Here is a 22778-nt window from a genome sequence, read left to right as displayed (position 1 = left end):
TGGTTACACAGAAGAAGACTAGAACCAACCACAGTCTTGCTCAGTGTGGCTGGGGTCAGACCCAGTGGTCTCTATGAGTAACATCCACAGTTAGTTTGTTGAGATGAGGAACTTTTAGAAAAAAAATCCCACCAATCAGCCGACCTTCTATAAGCAAGCACTTGGTGACAGGGGGAAGGAAAAGCTCCCCTTTTAACAGGAAGAACCAGAATCAGATGGAGGGGCAGCCGTCTGCTGTGACTGGTTGGGCGTGACATACTCCACCAGTCTGACTTCTAAAGGTACCTGACAGCCAACGGGGAGTTAGCCAAAAGGTGCCGAGGACCGTAGGTTGGGCTGAAGATTTAGAACAAGTTTTTCTATCAGGAGATCTTGGAGTAGTCCAATCTGATCCCAACAAATCTCGTCGGAGGCCTAAAAACTGAAGTTCACCAGCGCTCTCCATCCAACCTGAGGGAGCTTGTTTCTTTTTGACTGCACAATAAAGACACCAAAGTCAGTTCACTGAACATTGATGCTAAAGACATTATTTCAAACAAACCCGCAGTGTATCTTTGACGGCTTAGAAAATAACCATCAGTACTTTCAGCTGACTAGAAACAGTATTTATTCAAAGCACCAGGTCCAAGTTCTTTGTGTTTTTCAGTACTAAGCTGGTATTAGCTGGTATTATTCATTGATCAGAGTTATAGTGATAACAGAAATGTTCCCTCTCATTTTCCACATTTTGTGCAACAATGTTCGCTCAGTTGTGAGAGGAAATAAACCACAACAGAGATAAGTGAAAAGGGTCAAAGCTATATAATAATAATTTAATTTATGGATGTTATTATTATCAATCAAATGTAGATACATTTATTGTGCGACATTGCTTTTCTGAAAACAAAGCTTTCAGAAATGCTTTCCCCACATGACATTACAAGTGAAAGCCTTTCATTTCACTTTCATTTCATTAGAAAAGTACATGAGGCTAACTTTCTCTGCCAGATAAACAACACTTTATCCTCACGATGCTGAGCAACATCACTGTCAGTGCGGCTGAGACAAACAGGGACTGTTTGCAGTGTTTGGAAACACAGACTTGAATATAGACTAAATCAATTAGCCAATAATTTGCCAACACCCAGGCTTAAGAGAGATCATTCTGCACAGAAAGTGAACTCCAGTTTTCCTGGAGGATTTTATTCTTTCATTTCATTACATTTCTACCCATCTGCCATTGCAATATGGCCGTGACAGCCAGCAAATCACGCCTCAGGGTGGCCATGCCAAGCTGACTAGCCGACTGTAAGCTGGCAGGCCGATCTCAGTGCAGTCCAGTGAACAGGGAACGCTGGGATTTGTTTTACATAACGTGTTTTTGTAAAGTATGTCATCACTAGTCTTGTTCGTGTTTTTTGGACATGTTGGGGACAGAGCTGCTTTGAGAGCTTGATGTAGATGGTTAAAGGTGTCACTTTCAGCACGCCCACACCTCTGCCGTTCCCCTCAGCTGTAACCAGGTGTTTTGACACTTTGTTTTTCAGCCCACTTTAGTGCTTTTCACGCACAGCTTTTTTTTCTTAACGTCACAGATTCAAACAGCAGTTTGACAGTCTACAAGTCCCTGGTGTGCAAAAAAAAAGGATAATGGAGCCAGATGTTTCTCTCAAGAGATGATGAGGAAAAGAAAAATGATTATTTTGCTTGAATTTGGATGGAAAAGTGATGTGGAAAATGATTTTATATGTGTCTAGTGTATGTTTTACCATGTTAATCTTTGTACTGTCTTGTCAGTCAATGCAGGTTTAAATAGTTTAGCACTTACAGGTATCAGTGGGTCTGGCAAGAAGCTGTGTTTTTACCTTTGTAGTATTTTTAATACAGTTACCTGACAAGTGTTGCTTCCTGTGCGGTTATTTGTCCTAACAGACCACCTAAAACATCAGTCCTCAAGATTAAGTAAGTGAAATTTTATTTTTTCTTACTCGGCACTAATTAGCAGGTTCACATGTCTGTGACAATAATAGTAAGAAAAAACAAAACAAGACAGCATGGCGGTGGCCGTAGTACTAAAATTAAGATTTCAAAGCCAAGTTTCACAAACCTACAGGTGATGTCAATTTAGGTATTTCCATCTTTTATATACAGTACTGTGCAAAATCATGAGCCATCCCTCATTTCCTTATATTTTGCTAAGAAAATGGGAACAATTTATTGAAATGTGCAAACATGCACCAAAAATTTAAGTAATTAAGGTACAAAACAGATTTTGTACAGTTCTAATTTGATATTACCTCCTTCAACACAGTCAGTCTTGTCTATACTTCAGTAGTCTTCAGGAATAATTCTCTACTTTGGATGTCGGCTGCCTTTTGTTCCATTTTTGTCAAGATGATCTGACTCTGCTCTGAGGAGGCCAGTCCATGACTGATTCCCATTTGTTCCTTGTCCAGGTTTCGTATTTATTTATTTTGAGACACTGCACATAATGTGGAGATCCCAAATATCTGTCCAAAAGCTCATTGAAAATCACCTTGTTGTACAAAAATATAGTTTTATGCCTGTCAAACTTGACATTTTTCATTTCATTCATTTGTTACCGTTTTCTAAGAAATGGTAACAAATGTAAGAAATGGTAACAAAAGTAAGAAATGGTAACAAATGATGCTGCACAGAGATGCTTAGTAACAAAGTGCGATAATATAAGATAATATTTAATATTCGTTCTTTTGCTAAGTCATCAATTATGTATAGACACAACAGTGGTTCATCCCTGGAGTTAGATGCCTTTTTTAAAACCCTTTTTTTAGGTGGAAGACTTTTGCACAATGGTGTTAAAGAGCTGTACAGTTAAAGTTAAGAAATACCTCTGCATGTTTCCTGAAGGTTACCATAAATGCAGAGCTGACATTTGCATCAAAGGACTGGTGCTAGACCACCAGTTCAAGTAATCCTCTAAATTTGTAATTTTGCACTGGAATATAAATAAAAAAAATATTTCATTAAATACTTGTATGATGTATCTTGTACATGTAAACGCTTTTTTTTGCTTGATTTTAAAGTTTCTTTATGGCTTCTTTTCCACCTCCTCTGACTGCGATGATCTATGAGAACATTCATGTCGCAGCACAGATTCACTGACCTTAGTACACACTCAACAATCCACACACCCCACAGAGGCTTTTCTAGTAAAATGGGCCGCTGGACAAAAGCCAATGAAAATGGGGATGTCAGCATTTTGGAGTTTTTTTTTTTTCCTCAGTCTCTGCTCTCATGTGATCTGCCCTGCATTTCCTTCCCCATTGTCACAGCAGAGGGCAGTTTGGGACATTGCTGTCAGGCCAATTTCACTTCCAGGCAGAAGTCTGATAACATGTCCTTTCTTCCAGGGCTTTAGGGTTACAAAATAATCAAAAGTTTGAGTCGAACAATGAAGGAGGTGGATTGAATAAAAGAAACAACGAAACACCATGATAGCAGGACCAAGGCCCTCTGATAAGTGGATTTTTCTGCATCGCAGTTCTTCGTTACTTTTCTTGCCTTTGGTTTCCAGAAACTCTTATCAAATCCTCCATTCATTTAAAAATCTTTTCACAGTGAAGAACCTGCTTTTAAAATTTACAACAAAAATATGCTTCAAAATATCAAAAAAAGAAACAACACATGCTGCCATCCAGATTACGCCTTCTTTAATGGGATGCTTTGTTTATTTTAAGTGAGACAATAACCAAAAGGATTCAGCATGTACTTTTCATTCATTCAGCATAAAATCATGAATATTTAGGAGCTGAAATCCAATGGAATTAAATGGAAATGGAAACTTCTAGATGACACCTTCTTTCTTTTTAAGTATTTTTTTTTCAAACTGTTGTTTAACCTGGAGAAAAAAAAAAAATCATGTTTAAATGCCTTCTCCAAGAAAGACATCAGTTCAGTCAGAAGAAGTGGCAAAAATACACACAAATAAATCAAGACTGAGATTCAAAAGCTTCCAGCTTATAGCACTTCATTGGTTAATTAAGTTAAGTTGCATTTTTATCAGCTTGACACAATCTGGTCATTCTCTTCTGATCGCTCCAGGCAGAAGAAGGTACAAAGGAACTTTAAGATTCTTGGGACCGAAGACAACCGCTTCCCATACTTTTCTGACAGATGCAGGTCACTAAGTAAGATGACCTTATTAGTAAGGATATGATTATATGAAGTCTTTAGAAGGACAAAGTAGACCAACCATCCATAACATTCAGCACACAGAGGTGAGAAGGGCTTTAAAACTCACAAATGATGAACCAGAGATGTATATGACATGTTTGTGAGCGCTGTGGATGCTACAGGTGGATTTTGTCATCTGTGGACAGAGCCAGAGTTACTGTCTCAAACATATATTGAACTATTCCTTTTAATAATCGAAAATGTGTTTAAAAGGTTTTATCCACTAAACCTTTGCTGAAGTTAGAGTTTGGGGGCATTTTCACACCAGTAAATAAAGGTCAGGGCTCAAGGTCAGATTATGAGACCAGAGTTTAGATTGTCACTTTTTTTCCCCCTTGGGAGACAATACAAGACTGTGGCGAGATCAAACAGCTTTGAGAACTCACAAGTTGGATATTTATCACGGAACAGAGAAAATATCTGAAAAAAAAGAGACAAAAAGTCAGTGTCAGAGGAACAGACCTCTGACGTCAGTGCCAGTGTTTTGTGCTCGGCTCATCATGTGACTCTTACTCAGTTAACTTCAGTGTGGAGCGCACAAAGCCCGACGCGTGTGGAAAAGAGGCTGACAATGAAACAAAGCTCACGTTCAGCACCGTGTCTGGCCATGACACTTCACTTTAATGCGCAACCAGCTCTGAAGGTTAGTGCGACTTTTCTGCACACGTCCCTCCGCTAACAGATAACACCTAACAGATAAATATCTGCTGAAGTCCTCCTCGCCCCTTTCATTTGTGTTGATAGTTCAGGAATGTGTTCATGCATGTGGAATAATGTTGGTTCAGCAGGTGAGGCTGCCTGTTGTTTGTTTGATCCAACTTTTCAGGCTTTTCATCTCGAGAATGTCAAGCATGAGTTCTCAAAACAAAACAGCTTGCTCCCTCTGCACCCCTTTTTCTCCACCCAAAACCTGTGGTGACTATTTTACCAGCAAACCCCACGTTCTTGCAGAGATAAAGAAATAAACGAGTTTATGCGGGGTGTATATGAAGCCTCTTGGCAGCTAACGTGGTCAGCTTCTTCCCCCTTGTGGTGGGTTTGGGTATTGCAAAAGCATGAGGCTCTAAGAGGAACTTAATCATCTGGTTTCATTATGATTTTAAGTAGATTGCTAAAAGGCTAAATACTAAATTAGATGCAGGCCACTTTAGCACAAAGGAAGTTCAAAGCATTACAAAGTATTTAAATGCAGATTTTAACATGGATAAAACTGAGTGAGAACTTGACTGGATTTATGGAAATCCCAGTATATACATGAAAATGACCAGAGTGCGTCCAGCTGCCTCATGCCTCACATGATGTCTATTGTTGTTCACACCTTCTCAGTATTGTTTTCCAGGCTTCCTGCGATCAATCCCCTGCTTGTGTCACTCTGACTCACTGTCTACATTTGCCGTGTCCTGTTCACCTTATGGAGCTTAAGAGGTTTATTTATCATGGTCAGCTGTAGAATGAAATCACCTTGTTCACTCTGAGTAATCAAAGCAAATTTACTAGTACAGCAAAAATAGATTTTTGATGCTTGATGCTGAGCTGTTTGCAGTGAAGTGCCGCGTGTTGAAATAATAACATATTGGAGCACGAAGAGTACATTTACAAGGAACAGTTTAGGCCTGAAAAATGATCAGTGTAAAAACGGGAAAGACCAGCAGAAGGTTTTTGGTTTATCTGTTTTTTAGGATGGGCGTAGGTGAAGGGATTAGCACCTTTGGGCCCGGGATTTGAATCTGAGTGGAGTTTACATATTTTCCCCATGTCTGTGCTGGTTCAAACTGGACTTCCTCCCACAGTTCAAAAGCATGTCGGTTAGGTTAACTGGTGATTCCAAATAGACTATGAGTGTGAATGGTTGTGTTTCTCGGCCCTGAAATGGACTGGCAACCTATCCAGGGTATAACCTGCTTCTGGCTCTATGACAGCTAAAATAAAGTGTAAAAAAACAACCCTCTGCATTTGATATTTTTCACTGTTTTTTCACTGTTTCACTTTACTACAGAGATTCCTTATATTATTGTGACCAGTAGCAGCACAGTAAACAAGAGTAGCCCACATATTTAGGGCACATATTTAAAACAACAACAATATTATTTGCGTAGCACTTTAAAAAAACACCCAGTTACAAAGTGCTTCACAGTTTGGATAAAACAACACATTAAAATAAGCCTGCAAAGCTCTCATTAGGACCTCATAGCTACCAGCACAGTACCAGTCTTCATGCTAAAATAAGCATGATGAATGAATTATGCAAAATGTGGAATGATTTCTTTTTAAATGCACATCCTGACTGGTTTTGATGGACTTTTTCTGATCGTTTAATGCAAAACATGCTTGGGCAGTCACGGAAACCCATTTAAGAGCCTATTTTCCCAGAAAAACACCACGCTGTCCCACTGCAATAATTTTCACCCACCTGGTAATTGTTTGTGATTCAGTGCAAATGCAGACAGTGTGATTCTAACCAGTATGCTACCCAGAAGTGAGATGCGTCAGATCACACATCAAATCTGCCAAAGCGTCCAAATGAACTCAGCGCCAGTGACGCACTGTCCGAGCCCCGTCGCCGCTCACTCTGAGTTTAACATGGGGCGGATGGAGGGAATCACTTTAGAGGATTAAAACTGTCATCTGGTTGGATTACAGCGAGCGCTTACCTGCCCATCTGTCACCTTCAAACTGTGGCAGACAGACTACCTTTGGATAGTGGAGGCCTCAATCCAGCCAGACAGACTGAAACCATGACACAATTGTGTTGGATGTTTGGAAGTATGCAGTGCCTTCATCCTGTGTTATATGACATCTTCTATTTGTAAAGAAGTGCCCGAAAACTCAGTGCATGTGCAGCTTTTCATTGAAAACCCACCTTGGATTCATTTTTAATAAAAACTCAAGGGAAATTAGGCAGTATAGAGACTTGGACTGATCAATATCACTTAATCATGAGCTGTAGGTGACACAGGATCTTTAGGTTGCAGGTTATTATTATTAAACAGATTAGACCCATGTACAGAATGAAAATGGTCAAAGTGCCCACTTAACTAAAGAGCTACATTAACACTTTTAGATTACATTACATGTACATGAATACATCAATCAGATAGATGTTCACAACCTGGCAACCTGAATGCTGATATTTTCCCCCCTCTTTTCGTTTAGCATTAATCATTCAGGAAATAAGATGGGAATCAAGAGATTTTAATAACCATGGTAAAGGTAATGTTTGATAATACAGCCCATGACTAAGGGCGTAATTCCCCTGTAACTAAATGTATTTTATTTGAAATTACAGTATAATAATATTTAACTACAAATACTTAATTTAGGCACACTGGAATTAGGGGGTACTCCGGTTTCCTCCCACAGTCCAAAGACATGCAGTTAGTGGGGATAGGTTAATTGGAAACTCTAAATTGCCCATAGTTGTGAATGTGAGTGCGAATGGTTGTCTATGTCTATGTGTTAGCCCCGAGACAGACTGGCGACCTGTACAGGGTGTACCCTGCCTCTTGCCCCAAGACAGCTGGGATAGGCTCCAGCTTCCTCGCGACCCTGAAAAGGATAAGCGGCAGAGAGTGGATGGATGGAATAAGGGGGTAACAAGTCAGGTTTGTTACCCCCTTACCTCCAAGCCCTGAAAGGTACAGTGTGCTAACAGTGTAAGGTGGGAAAATATTGGTTGTTTTTCTGTGAAATGACTGTGTACTTAAAATTACTTACATTATAATTTGTCCCCCTTTCTGCATAATACCCAGAATTTAGGCATTACATAAAGTTACTTACATTACAATTAAGTATGAAGAACGTTTTCCACTACGTTTGCACTCCTTAAAATTATGCAGCATTTGAAATTATGTACAGAATAATTTACATCTCCTTTCCTGTCATATACCTTAAGCTATACAATATTTCAAATTAATCAGGCACTACTTAAAATGAGGTACACATTATAATTACTTAAAGATTAATTAAATTTTCTTGCAATAATAATAATAATTTTTGCTTCCTGTAAAAATCTGATCTATTACCCCTTATTCTAATGCACCTACCTTTAAGTATTTGTAGATAAATATAATTGCATTGTAATTTAAAATATAATACCCTGATAAAGTGTAAAGTGTAAAGTGTGTTGTGTTAGTCCCCGAAGGGAAATTACTCCTCTGCATTTAACCCATTCACCCAGTGAAGCAGTGGGCAGCCACCAATGCAGCGCCCGGGGAGCAGTGTGTAGGGACGGTACCTTGCTCAGGGGTACCTCAGGGTAGCCGTTCAGTGGAGTCGAACCCCCGACCTTCCGATCATGGGGCAGACACTCTACCTACTGAGCAATTTAATTACAGGAGAATTAAGTGACAGGCTGTATTATAAAGTGCTACCAATTATTGTTCATCATTCCAGTGAAGGAGCCGTATATATTTTCTAAAAGTGTAGAGTCTATGCACTTTAAACATAGTTTTGCTTGGTGTAATAATCTGTCCTGTTTAAAAAAATTCCCTTCGTAACTTATTTACAGAAAAATACTTCCTCTTCATTTTACAGCGCCTTCACAAAAACGCTACAGAAACACAACGAAGTGCTGCAGCATGTCATACCTCTTTCATATGATGTGTGTGCTGACTGCAGATTTAAGACAGACTTGAATCATGTGAACTTTTGTTCTCCTTGTTCGCACTGTCTTTATTTCTCTTCCAGGAAACTGGTGAGTGGAGCTGACCTGGTTAGAGATGCACCACACCTGATCAGGCAGGGCTCAGGAGACTGTGGCTGAGGTCCAATCCAGCCAATGCACCCTCCCCCTACACACTTTCACTCTATCTGCACGGAGGAATGGTGCCCACAGTGCAGCTCTATCTGTCTTCAGCTGCCTGGCCGACTGAAAAAGCTCTTTGTGTTTTATATTCATACTCTTACGCAGAGACAGCATACTTATTCACATGACAGATTTACTTTCTTACTTTAACACTGCATCATTATTTAGATTGTTATGTAGTTTTGAGGCACATTGTGGCATGCATTTAAGAAAGAACAGTTTCATGAGTTTTGAGCCTTCTTCCTGAGCTCAGCTCATGTTAAAATGCTCAATTTTCCACAAAAATAATCAGTTTTTTAACTCACCTGGTGAAATTATTAAGGCTTATTATTGAGAGTGTGTCATCTTTGACAGACTGGTGGATGCCGATACAGGTGTCTATAGCTACTAGATGTCTGCTTTGCTTCACTTCTGCTAACTGGAATAACTGCGTTGTGCTTTTGTTTCCTTTTGGATTATTCGTTATGCCTTTATCTTACAAATAATACCGTTTTCTGTGCCATATTGTTTGCCATATAATTGTACTGACTGACTGCGTAAAATTCTAGGATTTTATTTGGATCTTACTAATTAGCAGGTCTCTGGGACTGTGTGATGCATCCATATGGTCTCTGGGTGCAGCTTGCTAAACCATCTCATCTCATCTTTATCTTTAATCCTCATGGCATGATGGGAAATGCTATCCCTTGATACGATGTTAGCTTAAGGTGTGATTTATTGTTAACAGTCTCTCCATAATCTGTGTTCTGCCTGAAGCCTTCTCCTGTAAAGAAGGAGTTCTTCCTCCCCACCATTGCCAAGTGTTGCCCACAGGATTCTTATGAATAAATTTTGAGTTTTCATAGCTGGCATCACAACAGCAGCGGTATCGTGGTTAGCACTGTCAACTCTCTGGGGGCCCTTTCTGTGTGCAGTCTGTGCATTATCCTTGTGCCTGCATGTTTCCTCCAGATGCTCTCGTGTCCTTTTCAGTACTGCTTGAATTGTTTGCTGCAATATTTTTATGAACCATAAATATTGTGACACATTTAGAGCTTTTATGTTATTTCTTTTTATATCGGTGTCACCATTTTATCATTGGAAGATGCAGCAGTGAATATAAATGTTTCTGTTGTTTTACTTAGTGAGCACTCTCAGTAATGGATTCTTCTGCAGTGACTAAACAGAGGTCGCGGTTCATCCAGCATTTTATTTAGCAGCGTATCGCTAAAGAGGAGGAGGAGGATGGCGTTGTGCTGTAATGGAAGGGTGATGAGGATTTTAAGGTTATAGTGAAAATGCACAGAAGGAAACTGTCAGAGGTTAGCTGCTGTTGCTGCTGTTGCTGCTGCTGCTGCTCACACCTACACACAGAATAAGCCAACAAACCTTGATTTCCTCCTACACAACAACTGCACATTAAGTCTGGACTCTATCCTGTGCATCACACACACTGACAAACATTTCCTCCTGTAATTAGCACATTTCCTCCCCTCCAATAATTCAGGACCATCCAGTGTAACCCAGTGACTCCCATTATCTGCGGGAAGTTAATTTGTTCATTCACACAGGATGACCTCCTGCAGGTGTTGTCCGTGCACCGCCGAGCTCCCACGCCACTAACACTGTCCTCCGAACAACATTCTTTGATTTGTCTTCCTCTTTCCTTCTCGCTGCTCAACCCACTCTGTCCTCTTTATCTGCCTCTTCATCGCTCTCAGGCTCCCTTTTCAGCTGATGGAGCTTATTGTGGACAAATAGGCTTACAAGTGTCTCTATGGCAACGGCGGATCGTAAAGAGCTACATAAGCACTTCATCAGGGGCCATGATCCAACGGCTCCCATTGGAGATGGTGCCCCCAACCTCCCGCAACAAGTAAAGGCAGGCCAGAGAGGCTCCTGGGAGGAGGGGAGGGCGAGAGGTGGCGATAATGCTGAGAGCGGATGGAAGAGGAGAAGAGAGAAAAACCATTTCTCCTCTCTCTTCTCTCTGCGTTTCATTCAGCCAGTCTCTTCGACATCCACCCAGCTCTTCTGCTTCCTGAGGACTTTTACTGTTCGGCTCTACGGTGATTTTATATCTTGTGGAGACCAAAGAAAACTTCAGAAACAAGGAAGAGGTAAGTCATTCTTTGAAGCAACAAGCTGGGTTAAAATAAAGGCTGAAAGATGAAAAAATCTGACTTCAGGAAGGCATGTATTTTTTTTCTGGTATTCACGCCACTTATAAATAAGAAATCACTCAGATTTGGAGTCCTGAAAGAGAGCAGCTCTCTCCAATTCAGGGCTGAAAGGAGTGGTCAGTTTAAATGGTTGCTGTTGACAGAGAAATTAATTGACAATGGCTGGAAATCCAGTGATCTTTTAGGTCATTTATTAACAAATATTCCAAAAACAACTTGAGATTAAAGGTTGTTCAATGCTTGGTTATTTTGTGGTTTTAGTTTATGTCATTTTTCTTTAAATGACTCATTTTTACTTTTTTATTTTCTGATTTTACTTTCTAGCAAGTTTAATATTTTGGACTTCTGATTAAAAAAAAGATGCTATCAGATTGTTTTGTTTTCTGATTACTTGATCGATTGAATAATGCAGCCTTTATCCTTCCTGATGTAAAACATACTGATGCAGTGACTCTTTTACTTGCTCCATTTTTAGGAGCTAAAGTGCTGGCCACTTGGGGTCGAGGTAGGGCTGTAATCTCACTCCATCGCGCTGTTGTGAAAGGTTTTCTCAGCGCATGTTTTATCGTAGCCACAGCACCTGGAGGCGCATGTACAGCTGATGTGGACCAAAAGATACCTCCAGCATGTAAATAGATTAACCTACCATAAAAACACTGTGGTCAAGCGTTAAAGGTGCTGGTCATGCTGAAAACAACATCTACACAAGAAAAACCACTAAAAATGGGATTTGTAAGCTGTGAATCGGAAACATTGTTTTTCATTTAGAAAAAAAAGGTGCCAAAGTCCCATCATGTAAAAGCAATGCTTTAAAATCCTAAATAATGACTCACGACACATGAATCAGTGGCCTGCACAGCTGTGCTTTTTAATACAAGCGAACAAAAGGCCCACTATTGATCGGCTTGAATAGAGATCCTTTGGAGCAGATATGACACCTGCAGAACAAAGAGCCGACGCAGCATGGTGGATGTCGTCTTTTTGAAATATATGCAGATGTCGAACACACTTCAGAGGATGCTTTGTTTTACAAAATGAATGTTCATTAAAACATTAAAACTGGTTGCAGGTCAACCCTGTGCTGTTTGTTGTTTTATTGGTACCATTTTCAAACATCCACAGATTCCAATTAAACATTTCAAGCGCCTCTCTTTTTAAACACATTATTTAACTCTTTATCACTCGAGTGAGAATAAGAATGTTATTTCCATCTGCTATAATTCATATTTGCCAGTGTGGCTCTGTTCTGGGACAGCAAAAGCAAAAATGCTCACAGAGTAGAGCAGGCAACAGAGGTGGGTTGCAAAGTGGCTTGCAGATGTCCAGGAACTGGCAGGTTAATGCAGATTAAATAGCGCAACCTGTATTGCCAGTTGGATGCATAAAAGAGTGTCAGCTGACTCGTCAGCTGATGTGGGCTGGAACGGAGTTCAGCTGATCTGGGATTAGTCTGATTTCTGTCTGAATGAATGCTCTGTTCTCACAGACACAGCGTTTCAGAAATAAACTTGAAGTCTGCTTGTCATTCCCCCTCATCAGGGAACAGTGACGGAGGACACGGCCATGGCCTCCTGGTTCAGCTGGAACGAGCCGTATTACCGGACTCCCCGCCGGGACCCGGCCGACGTGGTCACCGACACCCTGATGCTCGAGCTCAGCTGGCAGCTGAAGGAGTCCGAGAAGCAACAGAGAGAGAAGGAGAACGAGTACCGACGCATGAAGACTGGGGTCGACTACAGCTGGCTAGCCAGCACGCCCCGGTCCACCTACAACATCGGTACAGGCGAGAGGCTTGGCCTGGAGGACCTCTGTGCCAAGGTGCCCCCATCCTGTTGTGGGCTGGTCATACTCAAGTAAGGTGATAGTGACTAGGCGTGAGATCAAAATCACTATAGCAGTTTAGCAGTATACCATATTATTTCCTTGTTGCCAAAAATCTACTTTTCTTTTATTAAATGTGAAGACAGTTTGACTTCAGAGCCACTATCTCATGACGCCTTATGAAATGAATGAGGATAGCTACAAGTTGCGGATAAATAACAAAATAAAACCAGAACCGGTACCAAAAACAAGATTTATTCATAACAGACGGGGAAAAGACCCAGGGAAACCAAGTAAACGATAAAAACGATTTAAAAAAAAATGATAAAAAAACGATAAAACCCTGAAAACCATAAATTTCACACCCCAGCCTCAACTCTCGCTGCCCGGTACCAAAAGACTCACGTAGCCCGGGGGTTGGGGACCGCTGTGTTAGCATGCTTCCTAAGTACTAGGGCAGAAAAGAGGCTAATTTGGATCTGGCCTTTTTTTTTTACCCCCCCAGGTATTTATAGACACACCCACTGGACACTTCATTACTTCCACTTGTTCAAGTGCTTGTTAAATCAAATAACTAATCAGCAAATATCATAGCAGCAACTCAATGCATTTAGAAATGTAGACATGTTCAAGACAACCTGCTGAAGTTCAAACTGAGCATCAGAGTGGAGTAGAAACGTGATTTCAGTGACTTTAAATGACTGCCATTGACAGACCGGCTAGTCTGAGTATTTCAGAAACTGCTGATCTACCGGGATATTCCCACACAACCATCTCTAGGGATTAAAGAGAATTTTCTAGAAAAGACAAAATATCCTGTGAACGGCAGTTCAGAGGAGAATGACCGGACTTCAAGCTGATGGTTATACAACCATGCATAACCAAGCTGTATAGATGCTGTTATTCATCACGCTAAACCTTGAAGCAGGTGGGCTACAGCAGCAGAAGACCACATTGAGTGCCACTCCTGTCCTGATTTCTGGTACATTATTCAGATAGTAGTGTCAGAAAGCATAGTTCCATCTTGCCTTGTATCAGTGTTTAAACTGCTGGTGGTGTAATGCATGAGGCTTATTTTTTGGCACAGTTTAGACCCTTTAGTACCAACTGAGTATCATTTAAAATCCACACCGACCTGAGTATTGTCGCTGACTGTGTTGATTCCTTTTAAGACAACAAAATCTTTTGTGACAGTTTGAGACATTTCACTACACTGCATCAACTAGGCATGAGGCACTCTGGTGGTCATTAAAACAGGAATGGCTACTGTTCTGTGTCTGTAACCAACTATAACCCCTCCCTAATTCTGTTTGTGTTAACACTTTTATGAGACACACTTAAGCGTCATCTTTGGCACAGACCAGGGGAAGGTTTTGTGAGGCAAACTGATAAGATGGCCAGCTTCTCCGTCATTTGACACGTGACTTTAATGCTCTGGTGCATTCAAAGCCATTTAATCTCCGGCAGAGACTTCCTGAACTCATCTTAGCATCTGTTCATAGAAAGCTGCAGAGGTCCCAGGTGCCTTGTTAGAGTTTAACAACGTTAATATGAGTAAGAGGTGAGGTGCTAAATGGTAACTGGAAGTCACCAACACAGCAGGGACCAAGATGACCATGTTTTTGCAATCTCAGTTTGCCTCATGTGGGTAAAGAACTCAGCTGTCTTACTATAAAGTGTGTTTAACAAAGTAAAATTGGATTTATTCATCCATTTTTTTGTCCAGTTCAAGGTAGAAGGGAGACTGGGGCCTGTTCCAGCTGCCACAGGGCAACTGGGAGATCCCCCCGCCCCAAAATAGCAGTGTTTTTTTTTTTTTTTTAAACAAGCAGTTTTAGGTTAGATATACTGTCTGGTGAGTCTGGTTTCTGGGGAATTGTTAAAAGTGTCATCTTTAAATTCATATTAAACTTACTCAGTTTCATACATAAAATGAAACTGAGTGACTCTATTGGTAAAGGTGGTTAATTTTTAATCTGTTTTACAACCGAAAAGAAAAGTTTTGTGCCAGCCAAACACATTAATAACACATTTTTGAACATCTTACCTTACATAAGACATTTAACCAGTATTAATTATAACTGAGTCAGATTACTAGGGTTGAGAAGTCAGCCCAGGATCATGACATATGAAGGCCTAAGGATGGATTTTCGTTTCTTTTTAAATTTCTTGCCAAACTAAATTGTACCCTTAATAGGAATATTTCACTGTATTTCTAAAATTATGTTTTTCGAATCATAAAAACAACAGCAGAGATGCTAAATCTGAGCTAGCATGAGTTGATGAAAAGGCCAATTATGAGTCAGTTTGAAGTACTTACTGAGCAACTGGTTCCCTGGTTTTCTATTTAAAGGTTTGTTAGGGCCTCAGGCACTTGTTGGCAGAGGAGGAACATTTGCCATCACATGGATCCTCATCTGTTACAGGCAGGTTAAGATGGCTCTGAGCATTACATGTCATGGGACGTGTCGAAAGATTTAATTTATCGAACGTATTGACAAAAGAAACACAGAGTTTGCTAGAAAATGATGATGCTCATTAACTGACTTGTGCAGTTCCAGCATTAGCTCTGACCAGCATCCTTTTATCAGATCATTTGACCATAGTCGCTTTCACACATTTCACACATATAGACAGTGCTGCTTTGAGGATCTCAAGTGATTCACAGCTAGAAGAACAAGCAGGTGTTATAATGTGAGCATGTTTGTATTAAAAGGCATCTGCTGTTACTCCACTGCACTCATCAAGGACACAAGACAAAGAACCTAGGTTGCACCATGTTATCTCACAATGCTCAGATTTAATCTAATAAAACTGCTTACATAGTTGTGCAGGAAAATCCCAGCAGATCAGCAGTTTCTGAAATACTCAGACCAGTCTGTCTTGTAGCAAATATCCTTTCTTTTGCCCCCCCCCTTTTTTCAATTTTTTATTTTAATTTTTAATTTTTTAATTTTTGCAGGTATCTAACTTTTTCCAATTGAATGACTGATAACATGTCATTGAGCCAGAAACTGAAGGAGGGAGGAGCAGCGGACTTCCATTCCTTTAGAATAAGTATTTTTGGATGTTCTCTTGTCTTAATTGCAAGGGGCTCTGATGCCAGAGCAAATAGGACAGGGGACAGGGGGCAGCCCTGCTGAACAGAGCGCTGCAAAGGAAATGGCTTCTTTTTCAGTTTGAGCTTCAGCAGGTCGTCTCTATGAAGTCTACATTCCTAAATGCACTGAGCTGCTTCCGTGCGATTGGCTGATTTCATGTTTTTGTTTACAAGCATCTGAACCTAACAAAGTATATAGAGGTAGGAAATGTGACTCTAAATAACTCAGTATTGTTGTATGAGTTAATTAGAAGCTAATTACTAATAATTTTCAAATTTTTTTAAATGAAAAACATTTTTAATGGCGTCTTTTTGTAGAAAGGGTGCACAAAACAACCAAAAGAAAAAAGCCAATTAAAAAACCATCACACTGACAACCACACTATCACTGTTTCATTTCTTTGCACAGGTTCAGGGAGGCCATGCAGGCCAACGAGCCCGAAGTGCATGAAGTTTCTGGTCTGTTTCGCTCCGTCCTCATGGAGGCTCTGGATCACCTGAAGGAGGAGCAGGAGGCGGAGCGACTTGCTCGCCAGTGGAACAACAAACGTGCCATGAGCGTTTCCCTCATGAACTTTAGATCGCGGATCAAGATCAACCCGTTTGGAAGCACGGTGGGCCTGACCTCTGCTGCAGCTGAAGGGGCGGGTCTAAGCGACCTCAAAACCGTGTCAGAGGACGTGGAGAGAGGGATGGACAAGGACGAGAAGATGCAGAGAGTGTGGAGCATGCCTGACTTTAGATACAAAGGAACCGGCAGCAGTAAGATTGTTTGATGCGGGAGTTCACGGGAGAGAGATGGTGATGATGATGGTGGGACATTTCAGTAGGACTAATGCTTTGTAGCAGTGTCCACTTTTGCACCAGGAGAGAGGATGAGTCCATCTGTCCTCCTGGTTTTACAGTACAGTACCAATCAGCATTTGATCCTGCTTTACTCTCTTATCTGAAGTGTCTTTTTTCTAGTTTATATTTTAAATATTTCTCAGTACTTGAAAGAAGTTTCATGAGATTATCGCTACTTGAAGTGATGCCTCTTTCATTTTGCAGAGATTTGGCATCTAAGCACTGAGGGCTTTTTACTGTAGCCTAATAGGGAAATTAATCTAATTTAAACTGCTGTTTATTGGGAGGAGAAACTTGGTGCTAGGTCAGACTACACAGGCAGGGCTGGGCTATAAATTTTGTTCACACAGTTTTTGTATAGAAGGAAAATAGTCTTAAAACAAATGACTTCCAATGAGAAGGTGAGTCACGCGTTTCCTCCTGAACTGCACAGAAGGACCCAGGAACATAATTCATCATCCAAGGTCGGTGAACTGAAAGCTCTCTTCCTGTGCTCTTTATTCGCAAGAGGATGTTGGAGGGGAGGGGTTGGGGGGGAAGAGGAATTAATCATCAAAGGCTGTCAGATCAAAGTAAAAGCTTTGACGCACTTTAATTGCTGTTTCTGCTCCATTTGTCACCCACCATTATTCAACAATACATAAAAGGTTTCATCCATCATCCATAAACATCTTGACATTGTCTCCATACAAGAGGAACTGACAGTGTTTGTGTTTTTATATGTCAATCCAATAAAAATGACTGATTTTGAAACATTGTTCATGAGAGAATAAATGGTTATGAATAAGACTTACTATAATAATTCAACAAGACAGAGTCGATTCGCATTTTTAACATAATATACATATTAAAAACTGTTATTTCAACACACAATCAGACTTGCACTTTCGCAACCACAATTCTCGTCAGCTACAAACAGAAAATGAACGTACGAAACCTTTCTAAATGTAGAAAGGCTGCTATGAACGGGGAAAGTAACTAAGAGCTGAAAGAAGAACAGCAAAGTCTGTTTTCAAATCTTTAAATCAGGTTTATTTAAAAAAAAAAAGAAAATCAGAGGGTGTGATTTGATCAGTCCTCTTTTTGTTGCTACACGAGACTCCGACCAGGCTGCCGGTGGCTGAGATACACTGTGGGTAATGTTGGAGCCAGCTTCACACATGGAAGACACATATAGATCTAAGCCCATATCTCTTCTGAACCAATTACTATCTGACTGAATTCAGTATTTTGTGAAATGGTATGTTGCGACCTAAATAGGGAGTTCTTTTTTTGAAAGAGGTGACATATTCAAACTGCGAGCAAATCTGAGAAGTCAGACCGTAGCAGGTGAGCAACTTTATTTCCATCTGGTTGACCACAGATGAACTTTTTACCCAACTGCTTAATAATAACACCGCTTACATCATGAGCCTGCGGTGTGAATGCTTCTTGTTTTGCCCACAGAAATATCTCCTCCTGCACTCCAGCCACGTTGCTGCTGCCTTTCTGTGGCAACTCAATTTACAGTCATCATTTCCTTCTCAGAAAACTCTTTTTAATTTTTCCTGAGATCTGCTGAGGTGTCTGGGCCTGACAAACAGGACTGGTGTTCACAGCGGGATTACAGGGTAGAGTTCAAGAACTCCAGAAGCTCTGCTCGATTTTTGTCTCGCTGTAAGAAAACAAAGCACACATAAGACAAGTGAAAAAACAACAAACAATCTATAAACTACAAAAAGGCACATCTGATTGCTTACCTGTTTGTCTTTCTTTGATTTCTTTACTTTCATCTTTATCTTCTTCCCAGAAATCATGCTGTATTTGCCCTTTTTCTTGTCCTTCAAATACTGAAAGAAAAACACATTTAATTTTCAAGAATCTTATCAGTTCAACTTCTAACTAATGCCAGGAAAATGCCAGACAGGCTTTTTATCACATTCCAATATCAATGCAAACACAGACTGTACTCAAGACAACACTTGCAATTTGAAGAAATGCATCACAGCATGTCCCAGAAACGGCTCTTTGTTCTGTGATGCTTAACACAGCACTGGGTTTATTGTGCATGGGAGCTGCACACGGCGTATGAGGATGGCAGGAAGTCAGGTACAGGAAAAGAATAAAAAATGAGGTCAATTTTCAAAATAAAAGCCAAGTTAAGGATGGAACAAAAATGTCGGAAAACGCGAAGATGCGCACGGATCAAAGCAATTAAAGATGAAAAAGTTTGGGTGTTCCATGTGAACTTTAACATGCCTATAATATTAGCCAGGCTGGAGTCACAACTCTTTAAAAACAAAGTTGTAAAATGAAGAATATTACCATCTATGGATGGTTTTGATATTAGAAGTCCTTTATGGTCTATAGGATTTTGGAGGGGACTTTATGGTGAGGCGAGCTTCATTTGGACAGGTGCTTGTGTGCTTTGTTATTCCCACCTCAAAGATGAGGAGGATGAGTAGTAATTGTTGCATGTTTTATTCTAAGAATAAAGATGAATAGACTTATTCTATAATTCATCTTTGGCCATTGTGAGAACACCTAATGATTAAAGTGCTAGTCCGTAATCTTTTTTTTTTTCTTCTTTTTTTAACCTGTCCCGTTTGGTTCTTTTGCCATCAGAATTATTGTCTAAAGGCGAAGAAAGATGATTAATCTTAAAAATTAATCACTGTATTCTTCCTGTGAAAGAACTGTTTGCAAATGCATGAATATATTTACATGATATAATGCACCAATATAACACAGCCGTCTAACAGAAACACGTAAAGGTTTTTGCTGAATGTTTTCCTACCTTGGAGATCTGTACAGGTCCTGAGCTGTCCTCCTCTCCTTTTGACTTCTTTTCTTTCTTACGTTTAGACCGTTTCTCTTTCTTCCCTTTCTGGATAGAAAAGAAAAGAGCATAATTCAGTTTTCTTGGGGCTTAAAAATTCTTTGGCAAAATAAGCTAACAAATGAATAGTAAATTACTTTTTTATGTTTCTCCTTTCTCCTTTTCTTGGACTGTTTTCTGGACTTACTGCGAGAGTCTAACAAGAACAGAAATAACACACTGAGGTGAATCCAAACAGATATCAGCACTGTGATGAGACACTTCAGGAGAAAAAAGATTTTTTTAGATACATTTCAGACATTCAGTGCACACTTACCACTACTGCTAGAGCTGCTGCGACTTCGGCTGGATGACCGTGAAGAACCTGAAGATGACGATGAAGATGACGATGCAGACGCAGACGATGATGATGATGATGAGCTGGAAGAGGATGATGAGGAAGATCTGCTACGGCTGCGTTTCCGCCTCCTTTTTTCGCTTCCTGAAAAAAAGGGGCAAAACAAAAATGTAATTACACAACAAACTAACGAAAGCCATATTTACAAAATTACAGATGCAGCCATTCAGCATTTCCCTTGACTGACAGTGTCTGGAAGTGAAACACAGTAAGGTAGTGTAATTGGTCACTAAGATTTAATTTTGAATATTACATACACAATAGGGCTGCCACAAACGATTATTTTGATAGTCGACTAGTCACCGATTATTTTTGCAATTAGTCGACTAATCAGATCATGCATCCATTGAACGTAAAACATACAGCTTATTGCACCAGCATGCATCTGCTCTTATATAACTATTATTATCTTACAGCTTTAAGTGTTTAAGGTATGTGCTAACTAAAAATAAAGACAAGATGATAGTTTATTGAATTTAAATGAAATTTGCAGATTGTTTCGGAGGAGTTTTATAAACGCAGCCGTCTGCTCCTTGCTATCTAAAATATAACAGGACACCGGAGTATATTCTCGAGCATCTCACACTTCTGATAATCAGTCGTCTGCTTGACGTTTATTCAGCTGTGTAAAAACTATAACTTTCATCTCAGCCAAACCGATTTACTCAGGAACAAATACTGAAAAAAGCCAAACAATAACATTTTTAAGTTATCTAAGTGACTTATATATCATGTTTAACCTGAGTAGCGAAAGACGGCGGTGGGTTTGAAAACGATTTGCCGGGAGTCCGGTGTTCTCACCGGCTCTAGTGAGCCTTCAACCCCAGCTAGCTATCGAGCTAGTGGGTAACAGACATCTCCGAAAACGTCGGAGCGCTTTTGAAAATATGTGGTGTCTTGATAAACTAAGCAGATATTTTAAGTTTACACAGCTACATTCCCGCCTGAAAATATGTTAAACGTTTATTTTGTGACCCAGAAAGAATGATAAGAGTAACATTAAAACTAACTAGCTGCCGCCATTGTTGGAAACTGAACAGGGCCGCGATGGGTCGCGCTATGAATTCTGGGACAGTTTCTTCTTCTTCGGGGTTTAACGGCAGCTGGCATCCTTGTGCATGCAGTGCTGGCATCTTCTGTTTCAGTCCGTTATTACACTCTTAAATCCTACTACTTATTCCTGCGTCTTTTGCGATCTTACAAAGCTTCAAACGACGTGTCGACTATTAAATTAGTCGTCGACGATTTTGATAGTCGACGTAATCGTGGCAGCCCTAATACACAAACACAGTTTGTACTCTGGTTTTTACTATTTTTAAGCATTTATATAGCTCTAGGTGCAGAGAAACAGAAAGGAAATGTGTCCTGTTTTATTTTTTTTCTGCTAATGTGAACTCAGTCTCTTTTATGTATTTTTTGCTGCTATATCTTTACAAAAAATGAAGACTTTCAGTCACATCTTTTAATAGATTTGGAGAGATATGTTGCATCTACTATAACGATATATAGTAAACATAATAGGTAAACACTAATTTAACAGTCAGTTTTCCTTCTTCTCAGCAACAATCAGTCCACTCTTTGATCACCAGTCACCAACATGAGACACTGTTTTACACTGTTGGCTGCTATAATTTCCCTTGAGATCAATTAAGTATCTATTCATCTATTTATCTATACCCAGCCGTAACGTCACATGTGTCTTCAGCTGTTAACTCTAATTAAAAATAAAAAATAAATAAAATGAAAGAGCAACCGGTAGCACTGGGGGAAAACTTGCCTGTGCTTCTTGATCTTTTCCTTTCATCCTTCCTGGAGCTGGAGGAGGTGGACACTCTACAGTCCGCTTCTGCCGACTGCAAACGCAGAGAAATCATTATTGCTTGCGTTGCGTGTGTGTATATGTGCGGGTTTTATGTGTAACAAGAAACAGGTCTCCGTTTAAAGCTCCCGGATAAGCTGGCAAAGCTACGAATAACAAAACCCCAGATAAATGGCTTAAAAAAAAGAATACGGAGATATGGATATCGGATTTGTTTGGAGGCTTTTTTTTTCTTTAACACACGTAAACGTTGCAGACAGTGCTACGTTTACAGAGCTACAGCTAAAACCCCCCCCGCTATAAGCTATTAAACCTGAGCTTTTGTACTCACCATAGCGACAGTTGGGTGAAGTTAAAATGATATTAATATTTTCTATCTACAAAGATTTTAAGAAGAGGTAAACTGTGAGTTTATAACCAGTTATCTCCGGTAAATTAGCACTAGTTAGCTACCTTAGGAAACATTTTGTATCCCATGATGCACCGGTGCAAGCTACTTTCAAAACAAAGGCGCGAGAAGAACCGAAAGCTATCACAGCGCCCCCAGTGGCGACAGAGATATTATTAATTGCAGAGTATTCGTGCTGCTTGTGTTTGCTCGATGAAAACATTTTAAACAAGTAAAAATGTAAACTTCACGATACTATTATATTTAATTAAAGAGAAGGAGTTTTGAATATAATTTAATCAATAAGTGGTCTAGAGAAAGCTTATGAGGTTAACAAGAGAGGAACTGTGATGCTTCATTAGAAAACAGGAATGGCAGACAAGTATATTTTTATTCCTTGTCCTCCTCTCCCATATCTTGAGAGAGTGT

The 22778-nt window shown here is 40.0% G+C and overlaps 2 protein-coding genes across 5 annotated transcripts; one reads left to right on the top strand and one right to left on the bottom strand.

Moving 5' to 3' along the window:
* The first annotated feature begins 4682 nt into the window (after positions 1-4682).
* Positions 4683-17680, top strand: rd3 (retinal degeneration 3, GUCY2D regulator). 3 transcript variants are annotated; one of them, XM_005474972.4, is made up of 5 exons: positions 4735-4837; positions 8881-8887; positions 10699-11097; positions 12700-13013; positions 16491-17680. In XM_005474972.4, the coding sequence occupies exons 4-5, from the start codon at positions 12724-12726 to the stop codon at positions 16855-16857; spliced, it is 657 nt and encodes a 218-aa protein (XP_005475029.1). In that variant the 5' UTR covers positions 4735-4837; positions 8881-8887; positions 10699-11097; positions 12700-12723; the 3' UTR covers positions 16858-17680. The 3 variants fall into 3 exon arrangements, with proteins under 3 accessions (XP_013127500.1, XP_013127501.1, XP_005475029.1); XM_013272046.3 differs by having other exon boundaries at positions 4683-4837; positions 8881-11097; XM_013272047.3 differs by lacking the exon at positions 8881-8887 and having other exon boundaries at positions 4732-4837.
* Positions 17681-18117: 437 nt separating this feature from the next.
* On the bottom strand, positions 18118-22476 carry si:ch211-22i13.2 (protein FAM133). 2 transcript variants are annotated; one of them, XM_005474973.3, is made up of 7 exons: positions 22293-22476; positions 21920-21995; positions 20062-20226; positions 19883-19941; positions 19704-19793; positions 18667-18756; positions 18118-18581 (listed from the first exon to the last, which is right to left on the bottom strand). In XM_005474973.3, exons 1-7 carry the CDS (start codon positions 22293-22295, stop codon positions 18531-18533), a joined length of 534 nt encoding a protein of 177 aa, XP_005475030.1. In that variant the 5' UTR covers positions 22296-22476; the 3' UTR covers positions 18118-18530. The 2 variants fall into 2 exon arrangements, with proteins under 2 accessions (XP_005475030.1, XP_019201624.1); XM_019346079.2 differs by lacking the exons at positions 21920-21995; positions 22293-22476 and adding an exon at positions 21153-21205.
* Positions 22477-22778: the final 302 nt, after the last annotated feature.

This window comes from Oreochromis niloticus, linkage group LG15 (genome assembly GCF_001858045.2).
Source record: "Oreochromis niloticus isolate F11D_XX linkage group LG15, O_niloticus_UMD_NMBU, whole genome shotgun sequence".
Lineage (NCBI taxonomy): Eukaryota > Metazoa > Chordata > Actinopteri > Cichliformes > Cichlidae > Oreochromis > Oreochromis niloticus.
The sequence above is the reverse complement of the archived record's forward strand: the minus strand, read 5'-3'. Positions and strand labels throughout refer to the sequence as shown.